This window comes from Bos javanicus, chromosome 28 (genome assembly GCF_032452875.1).
Source record: "Bos javanicus breed banteng chromosome 28, ARS-OSU_banteng_1.0, whole genome shotgun sequence".
Classification (NCBI taxonomy): Eukaryota; Metazoa; Chordata; class Mammalia; order Artiodactyla; family Bovidae; genus Bos; species Bos javanicus.
In genome coordinates, this window is record NC_083895.1 from 42,453,182 (window position 1) to 42,470,006 (window position 16,825).

Here is a 16,825-nt window from a genome sequence, read left to right on the forward strand (position 1 = left end):
TTAAAGACATTAAACAAAAAAAACAGATCTCCCATCTTTGTCCCAAGTCACTGTGCTTCCCTCCCTGACACAGCTCTCCCCTGACACTGTACGTGTACTCACACACACACGTGACCTTGCTTCTACCCAGAGCAATACTGACACCACCACCCTCACTTTGCTGCTATGAGCTAACAGTACCCTGTGTTGGAACCATGGCCTCTTGGTTCATTAGGAATCGTGGTTTCCCATTATGTATGTATCATAACATATTTAACCATTATGGTTGTTGGCAGTATCTGTGGTCACCAACAGTGCTCCAGTAAACCCTTGTACATTAAGTGAAGAGTCTACCTGCGGACCTTGCTCCCCACAGCTTTGCCACAAGGATTAAGAGGCTGTGAGCAAAGCTGTGGTGACCTGGGCTTCGGGAATCACACTTAGCCAACCCCCTACTCACCAGCCACTCACTCAGTTTTCTGAGTCACAGTTTCCTCATCTGTAAAACGAGGGTGGTATGAACCCCCTTCGAAGGATTGCTGTAAGGATGCCATGAGCTGGAGCACGCACAGTGCTTGCACGGCGCCCTGCTTGGAGTGAGGCTGGAGAAACATGAACTGTGACTCACAGACATCTGGGCCGCCTGGTCACCTAGGAAGTTCAGGGCCTGCCTCGGGGTCTGGGATTTGTCCTCAGCTTGTTCCTGTGCATTAGCATCTTTCCTTTCAGAGGAAGCCAATGAGTCTGGACACAGACAACAGAAAGACCAGAGCCCTCCAGAAAAGAAGACCCGAGTCTGTCTTCAGGCCTCTGGACTGGGTGTAATGAATAGGACCCAGAAGTACCACCTGAGGAGGCGAGCTATGGCTCTCAAGGATTTCTGGAGATTCTGTGCTCATCAGTGAGGCCTCTAAGGCCTGCTTGGCCCCGAGCTCCAGCCCCACCCTTGGCCACTGCCCACAATCCAGCCATATCTTTTCCCTCTCTGTTGCCCCCAGGCCTTCCAGCATGCTTTCCTTCTGCCTGGCACACTCTTCCTCCTATCTGCCCCCAGTGCCCTCTGCTTGCCTATTTCCTACTTCAAGTCCTTTAGAGGCTTGCGTACATGCCACCTCCTTCAGGAAGCCCTCCTGAACCACCATGCCACAAGCTGCGCAATCACCACTAAGATAAGATCAGTTCCATGGCCACAGCAGAGCTAAGCAGTGTCAGGGAAGAATGTCAGGCCATAGCTGCAGGGAGAGATCGTCTAGCCATAGGGATCCAGGCATACTCAGAGCCAGGACCTAGCTGTGGACACTCAGGCTGGAGGGCAACATCTGCTCTCACAGCAGAGAGGAAGGTTTCCGCGGGAGAATATCTTTATACCATTTGGATAGGGAAAGACCTCTTAAATGAGATAGGAAATGGAGCTACTTGTCTAAAAGATGAATAAATTGGATACTACAGTATAGAACTTCTGCAAACTAAGGCAGCTAACTGAAAGAAGGCATTTAACATCCCTAACTTACAAAAGAAAAGTCTCAATTTTAAAAATGGGCAAAAATTTTAAACTACACATGGGTATTTAGAAGAGCAAACAAAAATAGCGCATAAAGATACGCTCAGCTTCATCTTTTATCATGGCAATGCAAATCAAAATCACAGTGAGACACCTTCCACATGAAAATCTTAAAACTAAAAGCAATGCCAGGTGTTGGTGAGGTTGGGGAGCTTCGAGAATTCTCTTACATTGCAGATAGCAGTGAAAATAGGTAGAAATGCTTTGGAAAGTAATTTGGAATGATCTAACAAAGTGAAACATGCATAGGCCCAATAGTTCACAATATTTAATAAAAAAGAAAGCAATCACAATCATCAATCAATTAAAAATAAATAAACATTTAAGAAAAGAAAGCAATCACAAAAGTGTACAGTAGTTTAACTCAAGATGTTTAAGGTTCATGGAGAGGCCAAACTAGGCAGTAAGTATTTTAGGATGCATACTTGTATGATAAGCTATAAAGAAAAGCAAGGAGCTCATTAGAACACAATCATGATACTGGTCAGATCCCCTAGGTAGATGACATGATACGATGAGGACACTTAAGGCTCCTGTACATTTTTTTTTTTTAATTTTATTTTATTTTTAAACTTTACATAATTGTATTAGTTCTGCCAAATATCAAAATGAATCCACCACAGGTATACATGTGTTCCCCCTCCTGAACCCTCCTCTCCTGTACATTTTTTAAACTGGTCTGGGTTCGTGGGAGCTCACTTCATTATCATTCTTTTAACTTGACATATACATTGTAAAAGTGTGCAACTTTTAACTTTAAAAAAATAATTTAAAAACAAGCACAAATAGGAAATGGACACACATTTAGAGCCCCAAGCTTTTGCTTCTGTGGAATCCCTGCTGCCAACTCATCCCAGGCCTGCAAGCTGGTTCAAGAGGCTAACAGGGAGCATCACACCCCAAAGATGCTATGGAGGAAGGAGCCCTGGGGTCCTAACTTCACATCCCAGCCCTGTGCAACTTTAGCCAAGATACTCCAACCATCTGTTTCAACATCTAAAATGAGTACCTAGCAAAATAGTTGTGCATGGTAGGGACTCAGTGAATATTTGTTGAATGAATGAGTCAGTGGTTTCTAAGATCCCACCATAAATACATCCCTCATCCAAATGTGCTCACTGGGGAGAAATTGTGGCTGCAGCTTCTAGCACACCCTCCCCAGAACACACATGAATAGCCCAGAAATCCAAGTGGCAAGACAGAAAGTTCTCTCTTCTGTTCAGTCCAAACTTTTGGTATTTTAATGTTACAGATTTTCTCTCCCAAATGTCAGCTTCTCTTTTATTTTTCCTTTCGCTGTCACAACAAGCATACAAGTATTTTCAATGGAATTTTACCAAATGGCACTGCATTCTGTAAACCTTAAACATACAAACTCCTCTCCCACCACTCTGCCAAATTCTGTCGTAGAACTTGCTTTTGCCTTTCTGACCCTTGACCCAGATGCCCAGTCCTCAGGCTCCACCCAAGGCAGGACATTCCTTGGTTTAAAGGAAGGCTGAGGGGCAAAGGAGGAAGGACCAGTCCTTACCTTGCAGGGGTAGGATCTTACACATGACATTTATCCAAGTGACTGACTGCACAAACCTAGGGCATGCCAAGTCCATTCCACACACGCCATCCTTGGCATCAACTCTGCCTGGCTGGTGATAAGAGAAGGCTGGAGCCTAGCAAGCCCCAGATGACAGTAATAAGATGGTGCCATGGCTAAGTGCATGGGCATCAAAGTCAAAAGGAATCTCTCTGAGCCTCATGCTCCTCATCTGTAAAATGCAGCAATAATCCCACTTCAGACAGTTACTAAATAGCTTAAATAAATATATGTAAAGATACTTGCAGATCAGCATCAAAAAAACAAAGTTACTATATCCCAGCCCACTTCTGTGTGACTTCGGAAGAAATGAAACAGTCTTTACACTCAATTTGCTTTGTAATTGGGCTCATCGCAGCTAGTGCTACAGTGGTCGGGTGGAGGAAGGGCCCTGAGGGGTTGTGGAGGCGCCATTTGTCTTGGATGTATCAGTAATGTAAATCCATCCACAGCCCTCAGACAGGCCAATGCCAGCCAAGCTGAGGAGCACTCACACTCTGGATTCTTGGGGCTGCATCAAACAGCATGTGTGTTTCTACACCCTTGGCTTACATAACATATTAAAAATGAGCCACAGATTTGACTGTGCACAAGGGGCAAGGTCAAAACAGGTCACAGGTGCTGGAGTGGTTTTACAGAGAATGTTTGGGGTAGAAACCTGGCTTCAAAGGTTGTCAAATCAGGAGGGTAATGGCCAGGGCAGGCAAAGGCAGGAGGTTCTACATAGAACCCAATGAAAGAGCACTGGCCTCCAGGAAGGCTAATGCCAAATGGTCAGCACCTTGGACAGTGACAGCCATGTGTAAGCAGCTCTGAGACGCTTGATTCACAGCCACCTTTAGCAAACAGGGCAGGTTGCTGCCAGTCCATCCCCTGCACCATGATGCTTCATGGAGCAATCACAGCGGTTTATCTTGCTCAGGCCATATCATATGCTTCCTCAGAATCCTTCCCAACAAAGCAATCAAGGTTCGGCCAATTGCCGGCAGTGGTCCAACCAAAGAAACCTATTGGTCACCCTGTGTGTTTATAAAATTACTAATAAAGGTCAGTCTGGTTGAAAACTAACTCCAACCTTACAAGAGATAGCAAAGGTCTCCGTGTGACAAAAGAGGAGTGCACCTTTTGGCTTGACTGGAGGGTCTGGATGGGAGAGGAGAGGGGCAGAGGAGTGTAGCTACAGAATGAAACATGTTTCCTAGCTCATCTCAAAGGTCTTTCCTTGTCTCCCCCCACATTTCTCCTTTGTCTTATATTAAAATTTCTTGAAAGGTCCATGTTCTCATAAATGAGTTGGTTCATTCACAGAGAGACAATTTCTTTGGGCCTTCTCTGTGCCAGCCCCCAGACTATGACATGGTCTCTCCAAGTCCTCCCCAGAGTCAGGGGTTGAGCGGGGGTGGGAGGGAGAAGCCAGGCCCTGGACGGAGTCCAGTTCAAGCACCTGGAGCCTCTGGCCTCCTTTGTCCCCATCACCCCCCTCATCTTAATTTCAGTACAGTGACTGTTTGCTTTTCAATTCCTTCTGGAAGACTCCAGACAGCATATTTGCTTAAGAGCTGAGGACAACATTCCAGTCTTAGAGAAGCAGAGTATTTAGGCAAATGCAAACATATGCTGCTTTCTCTTCTTAGTTACGGTCTTGGCAAAGGGATTATTCCACCGAGAGAGGAAAAAAGGACTTTCGAGGGTCCACCTCATTCTACCCCAGCCCCAGCTGTGAGGCGCCAACCCTCACTCGAGGGTCCACCTCATTCTACCCCGGCCCCAACTGTGAGGCGCCAACCCTCACCTTTAAAGATGTACGGTGAGTGGCTGTGGTTATAAAAGGGCAGCGTGCGGGTCCTCGTGAGGGACTGCTCTGAATCTGACTGTGGTGGGCACACGAATCCACACGTGACAGAACTGCACACACAGCGAATACACACCCAAGTGCGTGCAAACGGGTGGATGTGAGCAAGGCCTACGGATTATGTCAGGAGGAAGTCCTGCTCGTGGTACGCCGTGACAGTTAGGCAAGATTTTGGAGCACACAGGATCTCTGAATTATTTCTCATAATTGTATGTAAGTCTCAATTATCTCAGAATAAAAAAATAAACAGGTTTTTTAAACATATAATTTTTTTCAATGAAAAGGTTTTATTTTTAAACCATTTATCTTGGGACCAGAACCGGTCTCCATTTTCACAAAGCAGCCATAGAAAACCTGAAGCTATCTCTTCAAAGCCCATTTTTCTAGTTTCCTAACAAGGAAATTATTATTTTTTTTATACAGTAGGCCTTCAAAGAATCCATATCCAGCCATGCCCTGTGTCCCCAGACCCACACGATGCCCACCTGGGTCCATGACATTAAGGTTGTCCCTCTCCCTGACCTTTGCCCCAGCCTGAAACCCTGAAACTAAGGGCAGGTCAGCGTGGAGGGAGGCAAGGAGCTGGGGAGGCTGGGAGAGCATCCAGCAGGAGGGGGACACTTTGCAAAGGAGGCTTCCGGGGGGACCCATGCTGGCCAGCCTCCACCACTGCTGCCTGCGTGCAGCCCCTCGGATCCCTGCCAGCAGTTTATTAATATTTTATTGAAAACTCAAAGATGATTCAAACTTCAGCTGTCATGATAAGGTGTTGTTGCTAGGCAACTTTAGTGCCTGTCTACAGATCTGTTTTCAGAGCTCATCCCCTACTCACGAAGCTCAAGGTTGGGTCCCACCACCCAGAGACCCACTCGGTTCAGACCACCAACTGCCATCCACACGCAGCCCTCTCCAAAGGGCTCAGCCTCCACGAGTGAGGTCCAGCTCGCAGGTCTCCCGGCATCTGGTTGTGCCCCCAGCGGAGCCCCAGGGCAGCCCCTGCCCCCACTCACCATGGCTGTGCCCCCACCGGAGCCCCAGAGCAGCCCCTGCCCCCACTCACCATGGCTGTGCCCCCACCGGAGCCCCAGAGCAGCCCCTGCCCCCACTCACCATACTCGCTGTCGTAGAACATGACAAACTTCTGCCAGCGCAGCTCTGTCACCAGCCTGAGCATGACATCATTGAGGCGCACGGGCGGTCTGGAGGCCAGCGTGTAGGCCTCGCCATCGGGGCTGGGGTTCAGATGGCAGGCGGTGCGCGGAGAGCCCCCTGGGTTGCGCTGGACAAAGAGATGCGGGATGTGCATCGCGTCTGTGAGGGACTGCAGGGCGTTGGCAGACGCACAACCGGTGGACGTGACCAAGGCCAGAATCCCCTGGGTCATGAGGTCACAGGCTGGAAAGAGAGGGGAGAGAGAGGGAGGGGTCAGCATGGGGGTGATGCTGCCCTGGCTTCAATTCACACAGCTCACACTGGGCAGCTCATTCCTGGGGTTCCAAGAAACACCGTCTCCCTCCAGGGACCAAGAACCCTGTCAGGCCAGCCCAGAGGTTTTCACAGCCACAGTCTGTGATGCCCTAGTGACGCTGCCAACTAGATACTCTTGTGTCCATTCAACAGATGAGAAAACAGAGGTCAAGAGAGGCATAATCATTCATCCTAGGCTACTCAAACAGGGAGAGTAGAACAAGGCTCCTACCCACATCTGCCGGAGACATTCAGCCATGCTACTAGATTAGCTATCTGGTTTCCCACTTGGGCTGTGAGCCTCTTAAGAGCCACGAGCTCATTTTGTTGATCCTTGTATCCCCAAGGCCAAGCCACAGGCCAAGAATGTACTGTGTACTCTACAATCGTTGGCTGAACTGAGCTGATTGGGGCGGAAGGGAATGAATTACATTGGAAAGCCAGGGAGACACTTACCCCCGAAGACCCAGATTGTAGGCAACGAATCCCAGAATCCCTCAGTCTCCTGGCCAAGTCCACTTGATTCATACCATAAAAATACTGGGTCAAACCCCCGGGGAAGTATTTGGTTCCAGAAGACCAGGATTATTTAAAAGCCACTTGACAATAACAAAAGGAAGAGGCTCCCACAGCGGGGCACTGACTGCAGGTGTGGAGGAGGAACACAATCAGGTGTCAGCAGCCATTTCTAGGGTGGGAACACTTAGGGACCGCCTTTTGAAGTCATCCAGTCACCATGAGTTCCAGTAACCCCTTTTAGCCACACTCTTACGCCTTTTTGGAACATCAGACCAATTAATAGAATGATGCACCTCCCAACACTGCAACCCACTGCACCAGTTTTGAAGCAAACATTTATTAATAATGCTTTATGTGACGGCAGGAATGTGGGAAAGCAGATGCAGTTTCAAAACACAGCCTGTGAATGTCAGCAGGCCATCTGCTGCAGACGGCAGACTTTTGAACAACTTTGACAATGCAGTTCTTTCAGTTGAGAGCACGTGGGTTTATGCAATGCCTCAGACCAGACTGGGAGAAGGAGATGAAGACCAGAGGGAGGAACCCCAAGGAGCAAGGCAGAGGGAGGCTGGGAAGGTGCGGGAAGAGGAAGACACCCCCAGGCTTTCCAATACCAAAGGCCAGTGGCTCCCCACGCAGGGACAATCACCTTGCACATTCATGGGCTTCAGCATGAGGACAATTTGACTGCCCACAACTCTTCCTGAGGAACCCTTGGGCTTCAACACAAGGCAGAAGGAGGGGGTGGTTAAATGAGAGGTTCTCTACAGTCCCTACTGAAGATCACAGAACCACCTGAACGCTCTGGGCCCTCGCATTCAGGCTCCACCTGGCCAAGCTCACTCCTGAATTGTGATCCAATCCTGCCGTGCTTCTGAGTAAAGCCCTTGGTGGCCGCCAAGAGCCTTGGGCAGGGAGTCAAACTCCTTAGGGCAGGCTCCCCAGCGCCTGCGGCCTCAGGTCCCCCCTGCCGCCCTGCCCCACTGTCCGCCTGTCATTGTTTCCTGGAACCTATCGCACTTCCTTTTGCCTTCTGCTCAGACTCTACACCCCAGACTGGCTCGGGACCTTTGTCACGCACTCCGTTTGCACCCCACACCTCCCCTCTCGCGACACTGAATTGTCTCTCTCTGCCACTTGACCTCAGGTTCCAGGGGAATAAAGGTCATGCCCTTACGCTCACCATCCTCATCCAGGGACACAACGTGTCTGCCGGCACACAGCAGTCAGTAAAAACTCATACAATAATACCACAGTCCTTGACATTTGCATGCCCTCTGGTCAACAGTTCCACTTTGGGCATCTACCCAAACTACAATATAAAAATAACTTTAGGAAATTCCCTGGTTGTCCAATGGTTACGAAATTTGCTTTCCAATACAGACGCTGCAGTTCAACCCCTGGTCAGGGAGCTAAGATCCCACATGCCACAGGGCCAAAAAAAAACAAAATATAAAGCAGAAGCAATACGCAACAGACTCAATAAAGACTTTAAAAATGGCCCACATCAAAAAAAAAAAAAACAAAAAAACCTTAAGGAAAAAAAATGGCTTTAGATCCAAAAACATTCAGAGGATACTTATCCAGATTCTTGATATATTGCCAACAATCGAAAAGATGCAAACAGGTGAGCGACACAAAAGTGTTCCACTTGTTGAAAGCACACCCAACCTTTAAAACTATCTATGAAGATACTGCAGTAACATGGGAAAGCATCTGCCATTAAAAAGTTATGTGAAAGTCAGACAAAATTGTACGTACTTTATGATATCAATCACATAAAACTTAACATGCATGAAAGACAGACCAAAAGGAAATATTGCAAAACGCTCAAAGTGACCGCATTTTAGGTGAAGCCTCAACGTGGTTTTCCCTTTTTTCTGTACTTTGCCAAAATTTCATGCTGTGAACAGATTATTCTTTTACAAAAGGAAAATAATCCTTCGGTAATGGATAAGTAAGAAGCTCCAGGAGGAGGGACTATTTTGTGAGAATTTTCTCTGTGCTGAATACTCTGTCAAGTCCTCTCTATACATGAGTTCGCATTATTCTCATGACATCCCGGTACAGCAGGCATCACTGTGTCTATTTTCCAGATAACAAGTTGTGAAGCCGCACCACTGATACGCCTTCTCAGGCCGGACTGAGACGCCTTCCTGTCTAAAGATGCTTCTGCGGGGCGACTGTGACAAAACCAGAGCATGACGTTTCACACTCGCCAGGATTACAACAATTTCTACAATTAGGTAAAAAGCACGCTTATGAAAAAGACAAGAGAAAACACTAAAAGCCAAGGTCTGTGATGATAAATGGATTTTTCTTTCTTGTACATATTCTCTTTAATGCCAATAACACGGCATTGAAACCTCTTAGAAGCAATCTTGCAGAATTCACCACACATCACTAGGGTGTAAAGTCGCCCAGGATCTCAAGTCTTTGGTCCCACCCAGGACACCCACTGCGCCATCGCAGGGTCTCAGCTCTCCATCACGCACCCCCACCCACTCCGTCTCAGGTCACTGCCCGACGTCTGATGGCAAGCGTCCCTCCCTGTCCCCACTGGTGCCCATTCCACAGGTACTCTGTCATTGAGTCACTGAAGCCTCCGAAGCTCCATTTCTCCATCCGAGCCCACATCCTGTATTCCCACGTGGATGGACTTGTTTCTTCCCCGCTATGCGTTTCATGCATACGCTCAGCACACCCTCTAAGCACAAAGCCCTGCAATGAGCATTGAGTTCAGGGTGGGAACAGGACACACACAGGCCCCATCTGAGGAGCTTAGCATCTACCAAGGAGCTGGACCCCACAGTTCAGCCTGGGAGGAAGGAGAGGGGAAGGTCCCTGGGACCCAGAGGAGGGTGAATTCATGTGGGGTTAGCATCAGAGCCTCAGAGGAAGAAAAGGATGTAGACCAGGAGAGATGAGGGGGAGCAGGGTGAGTGAGGGGTGCAGTGTGACACAGACACAGGGGCTGGGTACCAGGATCGTGCTCAGGGAGCAGGTCCCATGCCCCAGCCCTGGTGGCAGCCACAGACACCAGCTTCTTGGCTGGGCCTGGGCTCCCCAGGGCAGCAGAAGGAGCGCTAGAATCTCACAAAGTCCTGCTTTGGGCTCCTCCGGTCAGCAGCTGTGTGACCATGGGCATGTCTCCTTCCCGAACCCCTGCTGTCTATTAATTCAGGATACAAATCACAGCAGAGCTATGGGAGTTCTGACTTTTAATGTGGACCACAGTGCCAACCCCAAGCTGGGCCCAAGAAAGACGCCAAACACAGTCAGTCTCCTGCGCCCCTCCCTGAGCATCCCCACCTCTCTATCAATATCCCCACCCAATCCTGTCCAGGAGCCCAAGACATAGGAGTTTACAGCAGAGAATGACCTCACTCCTGCTGCTGACCAGCCCTCCCCTCGGAGGTGGCACCCTGACCCACCCCAGGACGGCCACCTGCAATAGCACTGAAATCCCTCAAGGCCCCCACCTCCTCCATGAACAAGGTGGGTAATTAAGGGTGGAAGCCTCTCCTAGGCCCTAATGGAGAGGCCGAATACAAGTCAATTTCTAATCTGCTGTGAATGGCCTGCTAATTGGGGCTCTGTTGAAATGATGGTTATTTAGAGGCTCCTAACATAAAAATAATAAGATCAAAATACATCAGATCAAAGCCACACCAGCTATTAGCTTCCACAAGGTTATGGAATGTCCTCATTCCTAGGACAGGGTATCACAATTCACACCTCCTCTTGGGGAGAGAGACACCGAACCCCAGCGCCACATCCGCAGCCCTGTCGTATCCACGCTGTGGGACTCTGAGTGAGGGAGGGGCTGACCCTCTCTTGGCCTCCAGGCCTCTGTTTTTTCTGTCAAAGAAAAATGATGGCATCCACTTCTCAGAGCTGTTGTGCACGTTCTCTGAAAGGCCTTTGTACGTGAAGAACCATTTGGCACTGCTGGTGCATAGTGGGAGTAGAAGTCACTCTGTCTCCAGCTTAGAGGTGTTTTTCAGCTCGCTAGAAGATAACAGCCTTTGTTATAATTCTTTGCCTCTAATAGCATATGGTCATAAAGCTGATCTCCCTCTTGATAATAACAATGCAGGCTTGATGGACTGATAAGAGCTCCCCAAGAATGGCTCATCAGCTGGGAAAGTAAGTAGTAAAGATGAATGTAGTGAGGAGCTTTGAGTGCCCTTAACCTGAGCTCGGTGGCCTAGGAGAACAGAGGTCTCTGGGACATATGACGGATTCCCAGAAACGAGAAGAAGCAGGCCGTTCAAACTCAGGGCTGGATCTAGACAAGAGGATCCAGGAGCTCAGCCAGCCTTCCCAGACAGCCCCACCATTACATCCCTGCCAGCCTCCCCAGAGGTGCCAGCATCCTGCTGATTCATGATTCTCCAGACACACAACTCTCATGGAAGGACGCACCAGGCATAGCACAGGCCCCCTCAAGGGCAAACAGGATCGCCCTCCTTGTCACCCCAGATGAGCTTTCTGATCCCCTGGTGAAACTGAAGCACAGACAGGGCTGACCACTTGACTAGCGTCATACAGCTAGAGAGTGAATGGCAACAAGAACATCAGAACCAGACCACCAGGTACCTCTGCAGCCAGTCCCAGGAAGAGATGGTGGCTAGCAGAGGACAAAACCCAGGCTTCCATGACCGACTCTACCAGCCATTCCCTGGGTGGAAACTCCTGGGGCAGATGCACTCTCAACACAGGCCCCAGAGAAGGAGGCAGCAAGCAAGAACACAGCCTCCTTCTGCTACAGGCAAATGGTTGGCTCATCAAGTCACCCGGGGCCTTAAGTGGGCACTGGAGATGAGACGTGCCCCTGACCACTACTGATTCACACCCAGCCTTCTCCATCCCCAGGGGAACTCCTGGAAAATTCTCAGGCCAAGACTGGGAGAAGCAATACCCCAGGAGGCTTGTGCTGGAAAGGCCAAGACTGGGAGAAGCAATACCCCAGGAGGCTTGTGCTGGAAGAGATGCACAATTGCTGGTGCTGACGCCTGACAGTGATGCTAGCCACAGCCACCCCAGCCCTTTTCTCCACCACGTGCCCTGAATGCATGGTGCCCCGGGCACATGCACACCTGCTCCTCCTGGAAGATGTGACGTGGTCTCCAAATAGAGGAGATCCACCTTGCAGTACAGGCTCCTCTGAGGCTGCAAAGCCTCCCCATCCCAGGAGCTAACTGGCCTCTGGGTAGCCCTTTAAAGAAGGACAGGACTTCTCCTGATGGACAAGGCAAGACAGGGTGCTCTGCCTGCGTGGAAGCAGCCTGGTAGAGGTGCCCTCACATCAGAGGGGCCTGGCAAGCCTCTGTTGGTAACAGTAGGCAACCGAAGGGAGGGCCAGGCTGTGGGCAGCCCTGGGCTCAGCTCTGCCCTCCAGAAGTAATGATCTCTCTCTGACCAGGCCCAGCAGGCCAGTCCCCGGCCGTCCAGCACCTCTGTCTGCCCCACACCTGGGCTCCAGTTATCACCTCACTACTTCAATCATTCACAGCCAGGAGCACACACCCTCCCCTGAGCCACCCTCATTATCTGTGCCCTTCCTTTCCTCCTTTCAGCTGGCACAGTCTTTATTAATATTTGAATTCTGGTGGCTAATGCTTTAAATTAAGGTCGCATTTATAAATACTTTATGGTCGATGAATAATTGACCAAACTTAGTATTGTCATAACTCACAGTAAATTATTGATCCATGAAGAATAAATATTTTTCATGTTTTATTAAGACATTTAAAAGGTAAACAAAACCATGGAATAGGGCGGGGGGAACGGATGGCAGCACCAGACCGAGGAGATAGAGCTCAGGCCCGGCGGGGCCTTGACCCATCACCACCCGCCATCAGCCCCCAAAGGGGAGGGCACCCGGGCCTCGCAACCCTCCTGAGCACGGGACAGGCTTGACAAGCATCTCGTCCTGCCGACCTTGTGCTTAAGTAACTATCCTCCCAGCATCCTCCCGCCTTCACTCCTGACTCCTGGCTCTGTCCATCTATCGTTATGGTCCCTCTGCTGCAAACTCCTTCCCTCTGCTCTCTCTTCTAATGCAGGATGGCTGGTGAAATCCCAATCCAGGGTCAGCCATGGTGGGTCCACCTGCCCACCCACTTCTCCAGGTCTGTGAGAGTCAGCAAGACCACACACCCAGCAAAGTGGGAACCCAAAGTGGGAAAGCAGGGTCACCAACCTCGACAGGGCTCCACACCCGCCATATCCACTTACACCCTCTCCACCACCTGCCTCGTTCATTCTCCTCAAACCTTCCAGGATTCTCCCCCAAATTCAACTAATGACCTTGCTTCATTCTTCATAGACTAAAAACAGTAGCCAGCGTCAAAAGGAACTCATCCTACTTATCAGCAGATCTACACACCTATCTGTGTTTGTGCTAAAAGCTGAGGAAGGAACCTTCTCCCATCTTAGGCTGATTCCTGTTTATGAGCTCTGGTTACTCCCACCACTTGCCTTCTCCGAGATCCAGACCCAGACCCATCACTATGTCTTCTCTGTGGAACCATCAACCTTATATTAATATATCTGACCCATCCCTTTGAAAGTTAAACCTCGGTTCTGTGGACAGTTCCTGTTATTGCTCCAGCCCAAAGCCCTCACTGGGCTCCTGATGCCCAGCTAGGGGGTCTCCCCCAGTGAGTCCACCGGCAACTCACACTTGGTGCATCAACACTGAGCTCTCCAGGGTGTGATCCTGCCCCTCCCGATCGCTCAATCTCAGTAAAGGGGCGCCCCCAGCCACCCACTTGCTCTTGAGCCTTCTCTCTCCCTGAGCCTCTGCACCCAAGTCTTCACCAAGCCTTTACCAAGTCCTGAGTGTCTATCTTCAAAATATACCTTGGGTCTGTTGGCTTTCCTCCCTCTCCACTGTCATCACCTTGCTCTGAACCACTGTCGCCTCCCCACTGGACCCCCACACAGCCACCCCCCCCCCGGATCCACGTGCCATCCACTCTGCACACCGCAATGCACTGGCCCTCTCAAACGATAACCAGACAGTGCTGTCCCTGCTTAAATGTATTAGCTCCCAACTGCTCTTAAAACAAAGCTCACAACCCCAACAGGGTCCTGCGCCGTCCACTCCCGGGCCCTGCATTCCAGATGCCGGTTTTCATGCAGGAACTCAGATTTTGCCCACTTGCGGGTCCCCTCACGTCCACCCGCCTTGGACTGCAACACTCCTCTCAGTTCTGTCTGGCTATCTCTCATCCTGTACTTTTGGGGGTAACTGTGATTCCCTCAAGAGAACGTTCCATGACCCCAGCCCTCTCTCATGGTACTCTTCCTATAGAGGGCCCACAGATGTTTGTAATCATGGACTATCTCATGTGGCCGCTGTCAGTCATCCTCGGAACCACAAGCCTGTGAGCAGAAACACCTGCGCACTGCTCATCCTCCTGGCCTCTGGCCCAGTGCCCAGCATGGCCTAACAGAGCAACAAACTACTTAATACTCTCAGCAACTCACAAGATCAGCACTATGGGTGTCCATATTTCACGGTGAGGCAGAGCTTTCAAACTTGCCCAAGTCCCCAGATGCTCAGTTCCTCACCAGAGTGAAGCCACATCCTACAGTCTGGAGAAAGGGAGTTTCTTAAAGCCGACCCTCCACTCTAAGGCGGGTTTCACCAAGAGCATAGAGGGGGCTGAGGGGACAGTGAGGAGGAAGTTGGCTGAACCTGAGGCCTGGCCTGGGCAGCAGCCTCTGGGCAGGGGCCTCTCCTGGAGCCCCTCCAGGCTGGCGGCTCCTATGCCCCTCCTGCTTCATGGACAGCCTAGCCCAAGGAAGCAAAGAGGAGCAAGGCCAGAGGGTCCCGCTGGGTGTTGGACTGGAGCCTGGGGCAGGTGTGCAGCTGGTGCAGGCAGGATGCACGGAACCAGCCAGGAGGGGCAGTTAGGGGAGGGCCAGTGGTTCCATGCCTGTCTCTGGGGCCCTATCCTGATGCCAATTAATGAATCAAACTGACTCCCTGCTCCCGCAGATGCAAAACACAGGAACACTGGGTGGGATCATGCTGGCTTATTTATAGCTCTCCGGCTCCTCGTTAATGACTTTTACTGCTCCGCCAATGGAACGCTAGGCTCCCGGACTGGGATTCACCGGAAGCCTCCACTGTGGAAGTTAAATCAGGACAGTGATGAGTCCTGGGAGACCTGGAGAACCTCGAAAGCAGCCGAGCACTGGCTGGCGGTGTGTGTGTTGGTGGGGGTGGGGGGGACGCGGTGGGGACGTGATTTCTGCAGCATCTCTGTTCCAAGCCCAGACATCTCCTCTTGGTCTCCCCTCATCCTGCATCTGTGCTTTCACTTACTCATTTCTTCACCCCAAATCCTCTAATCCTCACTGTGTTGGGCCCTGAGCCAGGAGACATGGAAAGCCATGAAATGCAGTCCCCTTTCTTGGGAACCTTAGAAATTCAGCATAAAGTCAAATAATACATACTCAACAGAAGTGTGCTACATCTGGAAAGAAAAGGAATGATTAATTTCACCTAGCAAGGAGATGTCAGGGAAGAGTTCCATAGAGAAAGAGGCATTGGGGATGGGTCGAAGGGGATGAGTAGGAGTTTGAAAGGCATAGTAGGGGCCAGGCACCATGTGGGCCCATCCAACTAATCCTAGCCCCATAGCCTCCCAGGGAAGTGGGTTCTGCTACCCTATTCTAGACAGGAAGCGCAGGAGCACAGACTCAAGATTCGAGTGTTGCTTGAAGCCACAGGAGGGCCTGGATTGTAACCCTGAGCTGTCTCTGACTGCAAAGTTAAGTATGTGGGCTCAGGAGGCAGGCAGGACCACTGCTATAGCTGTGTGCTGTCAAGCAAGTCACTTAACCTCTCTGAGACTCATTTCCTCACCTATAAATGGGCTAAGAACAGGCCCCACCTCTAGGGCTCTCATGAGGATTAAATGAGTACCATGAACCAGAGGTCACATTTGCATGCACATGGACAGGCCAGACCGTGGGGCCTGCCCCTAGCTCTCCCCATGTCCTCAGGCTGCCCAAGGCTAGTTCCATGCCTGCCCTTCCCTCCTTCTGCATGTGCCAAGGCCATCCAGACACCAGGCCCCAGCCTGGCACTCTTTCCCAGGCCTACTGACCCTCTCAAATGGGGACCTGAGGCTACACGGGGCTTCCGATTCTCCCTTTGCATCTCAACCTGTGTCTGACTTCCTCTAGCTCTCTCTGGCTCTCTCTCTTATTCTGTTTCCCACTTTCTAAATCTCAGCTCTCTGTCAGAGAGATAGAGAATGTGTTGTATGTGAATCTCTCTCTAGTACAAGCCACCAGCCTATACTCTCTCTGCCTGTAGGACTGACCACCCAGGAGGGACTGAGCCCACACATTTATGCCTTGGCACCTACTCTCCGTCCATTGGAAGCTGACCCATGGATGCTCACCTGTCAGGCCCTCAGCTCTCCAGTGTTCCCACCCCAGGGAATTAGTGAGGCAAGAGCAAGTCTCACCTCTGGGCCAGGGCCCCTCTCAGGAAAATGGGGAGGGATAGCAACATCCCCATCCTGCCAAGCTCTGGTTCCAATCTCCAGCCACAAGACCGCATGCTAAGCCTGCCAGCAGGCTTCCAGAAGGCAGCCTCTGTGCTCCCAGGTACAAAGCAGGAGTCCCTGAGGTCAGACATGTCAGGCTCAAATCACTGCACCTGCATGCCCCTGCTAGAAATCCACACCGCTGTCACCTCCTCATCGTTCCAGACCAAGCATCCCGGGGTCTCCTTCGCCCAATCAGAACAGCACAAGCCTTCCCCTGATGTCTCCCTACCATACACACAATTACAGCTCAGTGTCACTGTTTGTTTAGGGGGTCT

At 50.5% G+C, this 16,825-nt stretch overlaps 1 protein-coding gene across 5 annotated transcripts in view; it reads right to left on the reverse strand.

The window, feature by feature from the left end:
- GRID1 (glutamate ionotropic receptor delta type subunit 1) overlaps positions 1 to 16,825 on the reverse strand; it is a 692,098-nt gene that overhangs the window by 541,263 nt on the left and 134,010 nt on the right. For all 5 annotated transcript variants that reach the window (XM_061405546.1, XM_061405545.1, XM_061405544.1 and 2 more), the window contains one exon: positions 6,094 to 6,378. In XM_061405546.1, coding sequence (XP_061261530.1) covers positions 6,094 to 6,378 — 285 coding nt within the window. The remainder of the gene's footprint in view (positions 1 to 6,093; positions 6,379 to 16,825) is intronic.